This window comes from Lasioglossum baleicum, unplaced genomic scaffold (genome assembly GCF_051020765.1).
Source record: "Lasioglossum baleicum unplaced genomic scaffold, iyLasBale1 scaffold0051, whole genome shotgun sequence".
Taxonomy (NCBI): Eukaryota; Metazoa; Arthropoda; class Insecta; order Hymenoptera; family Halictidae; genus Lasioglossum; species Lasioglossum baleicum.
Genome location: NW_027469111.1, coordinates 278,712 through 288,004, shown reverse-complemented (window position 1 = coordinate 288,004; position 9,293 = coordinate 278,712). Strand labels below are relative to the sequence as shown.

At 49.3% G+C, this 9,293-nt stretch overlaps 1 protein-coding gene across 1 annotated transcript; it reads right to left on the bottom strand.

Moving 5' to 3' along the window:
* Window positions 1-2,947: 2,947 nt before the first annotated feature.
* LOC143219543 (uncharacterized) lies at window positions 2,948-8,287 on the bottom strand. Its single transcript, XM_076445476.1, has 2 exons — window positions 7,084-8,287; window positions 2,948-6,603 (listed from the first exon to the last, which is right to left on the bottom strand). Exons 1-2 carry the CDS (start codon window positions 8,285-8,287, stop codon window positions 2,948-2,950), a joined length of 4,860 nt encoding a protein of 1,619 aa, XP_076301591.1.
* Window positions 8,288-9,293: the final 1,006 nt, after the last annotated feature.

The window sequence follows — 9,293 nt, the reverse complement described above, 5'->3', positions numbered from 1 at the left end:
GGAGGGAGGTCGACCGGCTGGTCTCATCTTTGTAGAGGGGGGGAGGGGATTATTGCTCCACCTCGCCCCCCGCGACCTGCCCACCCCAGGGGCGCCTTAACGGCCAGCCCCCCTTGGCGGCGGTGGAAGTACTAAGTAGTCCCACCGCCGCCATTACGTCTGCGGCCCCTTACAGGGGGCCGTCGGCCTCGTCGGGGTTGCCCCGCCGATGCTAACCACCTGGCGGAGAGGGGGCCGGCTTCCCTCTCCCTTTCCGCTGAATCCTTCTGCGTTATCACAATCTCGCAGAAGGAGGCAAACGCTGCTCTTGACCTCTCGCTGCCGATCATGTGGTCGACCACGACCGGCAACGAGAGGTCCATACCAATAACGCCCCTTAGGTCTCTGTGCGGTGCCGACCACGCTGGACATTCTTCCAGCGTATGCCGCGCAGAGTCCTGGGCCTCCTCGCAGTGGTGGCACTGCGATCCTCCCAGTGCCAGATATGAACACACAGTTTGAGGAAACGGCGGTATGTAGGTAATTTAACTTATGCGCATGCATTGCTGCAACTTGTGCTGTATTATTTAGAATTTTTGTTACCGCGCCATCCGATTTTTATACATGTGCAAATACTCGTACACGCTGCATTGTATTTTTTTCCGCACGCGACAAGGAGGGGACAGAGGCGAGTTCCGGCTCGCGTCTGTCCCCTCCCCCCGTACCACCCCCAACGTCGACCCGCGTAAAACTTAAAAATACGATAAAATAAAAGATAAAATCAATAAATGAAAACGTGTATAGATAAAATAGATGAAATAAAAGTCAATAAATAAATAAATAATAATAAGTAAATAAATACAATGGACAAAACACAACAAACATAAGAAGGGGGGCAAAATGAAGGGGATTAAAAGATAAAGATAAAATTTATAATATAGAATATAAAATATATATAGAATAAAATGAAATATTATAAAATAAAAGGAGGGGGGTCGACCGGCAGGTCTCATCTTTGTAGAGGGGGGGAGGGGATTATTGCTCCACCTCGCCTCCCGCGACCTGCCGACGCCGGGGGCGCCTTAACGGCCAGCCCCCCTTGGCGGCGCACAGTGTCACGAGCCATTGACAAAAATCGGAAAAGTCACTGGTTCATATCGATTGAAAACCATGTTCATACTATGTCAAAATGTCCAAATAAATCATTTTTTGAAAAGAAAATTCAAAAAATCCAGTAGGAATGTAATTACAAGCGAATCTGTAAACCAAAATTTGGAAGATGAAATAGTACATCAGTTCATAGCGTAACTTGTTTACGTTGTATTATAAACAAAAGACATTTGTAAGAAATAATATTTTTAGAAAATGATGGGTAAGGGTTGGCTAATTATAATTTATCTTCAAAAATTTTGTAATACTTATGCGCTATTTAATAATTAACCTGAAATGAAACCATTAAATTTTATTGGTTCCCTTAATCTTTAGTAGAGGATAAAAAAAAAAGGTGTCAAAACGTGTCGGCGATTTTTTTGTGTTGTATTGGTAAGATAGTATATTTTGATATCATGTAAGTCTTAATTGCGAAATCTTGCGAAAAACAGAGTTATTTAACAAAATATGTAGCAAGAACTGGTCAGCAGCCGAATACGCGCATATCCACTTGTAGAAATATGAGATTCGACTACGGTTATTGAATAAATAAAAGAATTTTGATATTACATACATTACAGATACGATTAAATAAACAAAAATTAATGTCCTAACAATCATTGACAACTATTAACAAGAAGGTAACACCCTCCGATCTCGCTGATTTTTTAATATGTTGTCCAGGTCATCACTCCGAATAATGCTGTAAATGTTTTACTCGTCGCTAGTTGTTTATAAAAAAAGTCATTAAAAAAAGTTATTAAAAAAGTTAATCTACTTTTTATATATTTTAAAAACACGTTTCACATTTTCTCCTAGGGAGTTAAAGTGTGTAAATTTTCCCGCAATAAAATGAGGGTATTTACGAATTCTGATAGCAGGTATAGGAAGGCGAACCTTAGCCTTCTAAGGATTAATTTTTGGTCCTCTGCCTTTCTTTCTGTATCGGAAACGATCGACGACCGAACGATACGTGATGGAGGAGGCGCCGGAATCGCACAGCGCTGTGCGCGAAGTTAAACTTTAGAAATAAAGAACGATAACAATGAGTAGAAGTGGACTGTATTCTGAATTGTGTTCCTTGTACAAGCGTAATGAGCGTAAAGAGCCGACAAGACTCGCGGAGACTTCGTAAACCGAGCTGGATTCACGTCATCGGGATCGCGGATTGGTCCTTAAGGATCATCCGATAATTAGCGATCGGTGATTGGGACACGATCGATAGACCCTAAAGGGGGAAACGGGGTAACGCGGATTCTTACCACGGTTCGCTATGAGAGCGGTCGGCGGCTGACGTCACGACGAAGAGAGAGAGCGGCGCGTGACGAGGATACAACCTCGAACGTTCACGCGATCGCGAACATACCGCCCGCCTTGAAACGTTGCTTTCAAAGAGAGCGACGAGTTAACGCCGCCGCATCGCATACAGAATTTTGTTGTTTGACGCAAAACGAACACTCACGACGCAAACATGAATAGCACTCTTCTCTGGAACCGAAGGTTCGCTGTCGAACATCTATTCCCCGTCTAACGCCTTTTCCAAGACCGCGTTCGGCTAACAAAGAGTGTTCGCATTCAGCTAGAGCGGTATACAAACTAGCTTATAGTAGTTCGTGCTCCTAATTAATGCGTAATCGTCTATAGTGACTCGAGAACGTGTACAGTCGTTACAGAGGAATCATTATCGTTTGGTTTTTAGTGGTGGCGTCGCGCAGCCACGCAAGTTTCATTTTCGGCGCACGCGAACTTAAAGCTAACGCAGAACTCAACTAACGAGTCGAGATAATACAATTTTATCTACAGGAGTGACTGTACAAAGTTAGGTAGAAGCGGAAACAATTGGCAGCGGGCACAGCTTCACAATCGGACGGGTCAGTTCGGTTGAAGAGGTCTTGACGGTGACCACGCGAACCCGACCGTCTGCCCCTGGATGCACGGTTTTCACGCGACCGAGTTCCCATTTGCACGGGGGAAGCGCGGAGTTCCGGATTAAGACGAGCTGACCGGGTTCGATTGATGGCTGCTCCTGTCGCCACTTGCTTCGCTGCTGGAGGGTGTTTAAATAGTCGTTCACCCAGCGCTTCCAGAAATGTTCCGTCACAGATCTGACGAGCTGCCAACGCGTGAGGCGATTCTCGGACAGTTCGAGGACGGACGGTTGTGGGGGTGCCGTGAGCGGGGAGCCTATTATGAAGTGTCCAGGCGTGAGGACATCAAAATCGTCCACGGAGTCTCGCAATGGAGCTAGAGGTCGCGAATTTAGGCAGCATTCAATGGAGCATAGCAAAGTGCTAAACTCCTCGAACGTAAAGGTTCGAGCACCGACAACCCGCCTCAGATGGTGTTTGAGGCTCTTCACTCCGGCTTCCCACAAACCTCCGAAATGCGGTGCGGAGGGGGGAATAAAATGCCAAACGATACAGTCGCTGGCGGTTTTATTTAGAAAGTCCGGATTCCGTAGGGTCGCTCGGTACATTCGACATAATTCACGGTCCGCGCCGACGAATGTGGTCCCGTTATCGGAATACATGGCGCAAGGTATTCCACGTCGAGAACAAAATCGATCAAATGCGCGAATGAAAGCTGGGGTGGAATAGTCGGATACTAGTTCGAGGTGAATTGCCTTCGTGGCTAGGCACACGAACAGAGACACATACGCTTTGCGCGACGTAATACCGCGCCCGGACGACGCGCGGATTTGAAACGGACCAGCATAATCCACTCCACAGTGAGAAAAACATCTGGACGAAGGGGAGACGCGTGGAGTCGGAAGTTGGCCCATCAACTGAGCTGGGACAGCGGCCCGTTCGCGAACACACACTACGCAAGCATGAATTGTGCTCTTGACCAAACTGCGAGCACGGAGTATCCAGAAGGTTTGCCGCAGCGTATGTAGGGTCAATTGAAGGCCTGCGTGTAGGGCGCGTAGATGAGCATGCTCGATGATTTGCTTGACCAATGGGTGTGACGCGAGTATGATTGGGTGTTTGACACTGAATGCCACCGGAGCGTGTCGTAGACGTCCACCGACTCGAAGAATTCCGTCGTCATCGACGAACGGATCGAGAGCTAACAGCGAACTTTTTGGGGAGAGACTGCGGCGCTGACGGAGCGCATCGACTTCGGAAGGGAAACAATCGCGTTGAATGCAATTGATCCAGAAGATTCGCGCGGCGGCACAGTTCTCGGCCGACAGAGTTCGGCCTGGCGTCGAGGGAGCGAGAGAACGCGAGCGGCGTGGGCGACAAGCGCGCAAGAATTTAAATAGATATCCCGTAACGCGAAGAAGTTTCGGCCACGACGAATATCTGGACGACAAGTCCCAAGGTTCGGAAGTGACTGTAGCCACGGACACCGCAGCCTTTTCCTCCCTACAGACCAAGTCGATCGGCGTAACTGACGTGGGTTCGGAAGGCCATTGTTCCTCGGATGAGCCTAGCCAGTAAGGTCCTGACCACCACAGAGAATGCGCTGCGAGCTCGCCTCCTAGTATGCCGCGTGACGCACAATCGGCCGGATTGTCTTCCGAGGGCACGTAGCGCCAAACGACGTCGGGAGCGCGAATTTGAATTTCGTGCACACGGTGGGCCACGAACGTTTTCCAACGTGACGGACTGTCGCGCAGCCATGCAAGCACGATAGTGGAGTCACCCCAGCAAAAACATGAGTGAGGGCGACCGTTTAGGGAATTCCGAACGAATTCGAGAAGGCGCGCGAGGAGCAGAGCAGCGGACAATTCTAAGCGCGGTATCGTTAGGGGGGATATGGGAGCTACCTTAGACTTGCTCGCCAAGAGAGACACGTTGACCACACCGGATTTGGAGGTGGTCTTCAAATAAACGACTGCAGCGTATGCGTGGGACGAAGCATCGCAGAAACCGTGCAGTTCGACCGGACCTGAACTGGAGTCGAGGCCGGTCCAGCGAGGCAGCGATAATGCTTTCAGCGATTCTAATCCGGTGTAAACGGAATTCCACCGTACTCGAATTTCATTTTGTAGAGCCTCATCCCAGGAGACGCGCAGACGCCAGAGATCCTGGAGGAGGATTTTGGCTGTGATTGTAACGGGGGTCACCCAGCCCAACGGATCATAAATTTTCGAAATCGCCGATAAAATCGCTCGCTTTGTTTCGGGAACGGTCGTCGGGATATTTAATTGAATTTGGAACGCGTCGTCCAACGGATTCCACCCGATCCCGAGCACCTTGACGTGGTCATCGACGGCCAATGACCTGGTGCAGGCCAATCCATGGTCGGACGGATCTATGTCGCTAAGAAGTTCCGTGCAGTTACTCGACCACTTTCGAAGCTCGAACTTTCCGCGGCGAAGTAGCCCTACGACTTGATCGCGGCGCGCGCGGACAAGTTCGACAGAATCGCCACCAAAGAGGACATCGTCGACGTAAATCTGATCGCGTAGAATGGGCACCGCAAGAGGGAAATTTGCCCCCTCGAGTTCACGGAGGCGCTGAATGACTCGAAGCGCAATGAACGGAGCGCACGTCATGCCGTATGTGACCGTGAGCAGGACGTGGTCGATAGGGGATTTTGTAATGGCATCTAGCCAAAGAATGCGTTGAAAATTGACGTCGCGAGGATCGACCAAAATCTGTCGATACATTTTTGCGACGTCAGCACTGTAAACGTACCGGTGATGACGCCATTTCAGAATTACAGACGGCAGGTCTGTCTGTAATTTTGGGCCTGCTAGGAGCAGGTCATTGAGCGAGTGACCGTTAGAGGTCAAGCTTGATGCATTAAAGACTACGCGCAAATGTGACGTTGCGCTCCCGGGCCGAAATACAGGATGGTGGGGAATGTAGACAGCCTGTGTGGCCGGGGGGAGTTCCGTGGTCACGCGTCGCATGTGGCCGAGGGCTTCGTATTCGCGCATAAAATCGCAGTATTCTCGTTCGAGTTCGGTATCTTTGCGGAATTTGTTGGTCAATGCGAATAGTATGCGTCCTGCCGAGTGCCGAGAGTGACCTATTTCAAGCGGAGGATCGCGAGTGAACGGGAGACGAACAACGAACCGTCCGTCTGGATTGCGCGAGTGAGTGGTCATAAAATGTTCTTCGCATTGTCGTTCTGTTGAAGACAGCGGAGAGCACCGAGGGAGTTCTTCCACCTCCCAGAACCGACGCAGCTCCGACTCCAAAGAGGAAGAGCAGTGGTGCGAGAATGCGATCGAAGAGGACCGATTCTTCTTGCACGATGAAACTTCTACACACGAAAAGGAAGAGTTCGTGGTGGAGGAACCGTCGCGATCGACGGAAGAAGATGGAATGGGCCCCGAAATAACCCACCCGAAAATTGAATTCTGGGCTATCGGTTGTCCCTGACGTCCTTTACGAATCCCGTCTAGGATTACATCGCCATATAGATCTGCTCCGAGGATCATTTGAATGGACTCGGAATTTGTGGGCACCGGGTCTGCCCACTGAAGATCTTTCAAATGTTGGAATGAAGACGGATCTGCAGTGCATTGTGCGTTATAAGCTGTTAACGTTGGCATAACCAACGCAGTTGTGACCAGCGACGGAGTAGTCGAGTGGACTGGACTCACGTGAATTTCGACAGACGATCGCACAGTTTCCACGTGGGCTCCGCCGACCGCGGAAATCGTAACATTTCTACGGGTCTTTTTTGCACGAAGCAATTGAGCTAAATTTTCCGTGACAAGTGTGACTTCGGAGCCCTGATCAAGGAGAGCTCATACTATCGTGGTACGGCCTGACGAAGCACGTATCTTGAGCCTCGCTGTCGCCAAGAGTACGAGTGAGGGGGGACGACGGGGAGTCATCGCAGACAACGATACAACGGTAGAGCAGCCCGGTAATGGAGGTGAAGAGCGGGGCGCGGACGGATCGACTAGGTTCGCGCGACTTTTCGACGCGTCGTGAAGAGAGGAATGGTGAGTTTGTTGACAAACGCGACATTTGAATTTGCTCGAACAATCGGACACCGCGTGTCGTTCGCTTAGGCAATTATAACATCGCGAGAGCCGGTTTACAATTTCGCGTCGCTTTTCCGGAGATTCGGCTAGGTATTGCGGACATGAACTCAGAAAGTGTCGTGAATGACAGAGTGGGCAAGACGATTGCGAAAACGGAGTATTCGTCTTTCCCGTATTATCTGATCTCCGCCGCAATTCTGAGGAAGCGCTCGGACGCTCGGACGATTGCGAGGTCGTGACGGCGTGTACGCGAGGGCATGACGTCGTCTTCGACGTCACAGAATCGCAGGGTTCGACGGACATTTCATCGAGCGCACGCGCACGAGCGAATAGGAAAGTCGTTAATTCGGTAAATGATTTTGGCGTGTCGGACTGAGATGAAGCGATGCACCAGGCTTTCGACGTAACTGGATCAAGTTTTCGCGATACTAAAAGAACTAACATATCCGTCCACAATTCTTCTGGAGAGCGATCCAGTTTCGACAGTGATGTGTTCGCTACGTTCGCTCGATCAATCAAAGAGTGCAGATCGACTGCAGATTCGCGCTCAACCGCTGGTAAATCGATCAGATTCGACAAATGCATTTTAATCAGTCGACGTTTGCTCTCGAATCGCGTAGTCAGAGTGCGCCACGCTGTCGAAAAGTTGTCGGCGGTTATCGGAATGTTTCCGAGGGCTTCGAGCGCGGGCCCTGTAAGCGACGACACTAAATAATGCATGCGCATGAAATCCGTTAATTCGCGATTTGACATGATAAGCGACTTGAACCGATCTCGAAATGACTCCCATTCGTTTGGGTCGCCGCTAAACGGAGCTAACGGTACGCGAGGAAGATGCGCAAGCGCGACGGACGGCTTGAGTAGACTCGTGGAGGAGTTGTCCGGAGAATGCAATGTTGGACTCACGTGTGACCCCAGGTTATCGAGGGCGTCCAGTAGAACATCCCTGGAGCTGATGTAAGTATCCTCAGTTGTCTGGAAGTGGTCGTCCGCGAAATAAGATACAGTCGGGTGGTCTTCCTCAGGTACATTGGTGAGCAGCTGCACGTGGCCATCACTGAACGCAGTCCAAGCGTTTTCGAGAGAAGAGAGTCGCGCTTGAACTTTGCTGATTGTGAGGTTGGCTTTCCCGATCTTTCGAAAATTCTCAACCGTCCGCAGGATCGTCCGTTGCAGCATGGCTTGCCGGTGGAAGTCCGCCATCTTGAGAGAGCACGTGTGAACTCCGAAATTTGCCGTTTACTCTAACTTCGAATCCGGCTCGAAGGACCACTTTTATGTATCGGAAACGATCGACGACCGAACGATACGTGATGGAGGAGGCGCCGGAATCGCACAGCGCTGTGCGCGAAGTTAAACTTTAGAAATAAAGAACGATAACAATGAGTAGAAGTGGACTGTATTCTGAATTGTGTTCCTTGTACAAGCGTAATGAGCGTAAAGAGCCGACAAGACTCGCGGAGACTTCGTAAACCGAGCTGGATTCACGTCATCGGGATCGCGGATTGGTCCTTAAGGATCATCCGATAATTAGCGATCGGTGATTGGGACACGATCGATAGACCCTAAAGGGGGAAACGGGGTAACGCGGATTCTTACCACGGTTCGCTATGAGAGCGGTCGGCGGCTGACGTCACGACGAAGAGAGAGAGCGGCGCGTGACGAGGATACAACCTCGAACGTTCACGCGATCGCGAACACTTTCTTTTTCACAAGTATATTCCTAACATATAGACAAGGTCTGGAATAAAATTGGGAAAATCCCCGTTCATCCTTCTCCAACGAAAATGCATTTTGGGTACACTGAAGGGGCGACACTTTTTACCTGTATAAGAGCAGAAAACACAGAAGCAGATAGTTATCTAGTGCCAGTCAGAGGTACAAAGTCAGTGTCAGTTATTATTGTAAGAAAATGAGTGTCATACACGGACTCTATTGTATCGGCGCGTACCGATATGTTGTAATGATACGCACGTGTGATGCGTGTCTAATGTCTTTTGTCTTGATGTATCATAACCTTTCTTTTATTACATACAATTATAGTGTCATAATAATACGTTGTATTTATTATCCCGAATCTCCTGACAATTATCAATTAAACAGTGTGTAATTTATACAGTCATAATGAGTAGTGCAATTGTGATTAAAAATCATGACTTATTGGACGCCTTTCTTTCATGCCAAACGTTTTCAAAGAAGAAGTTGGAAG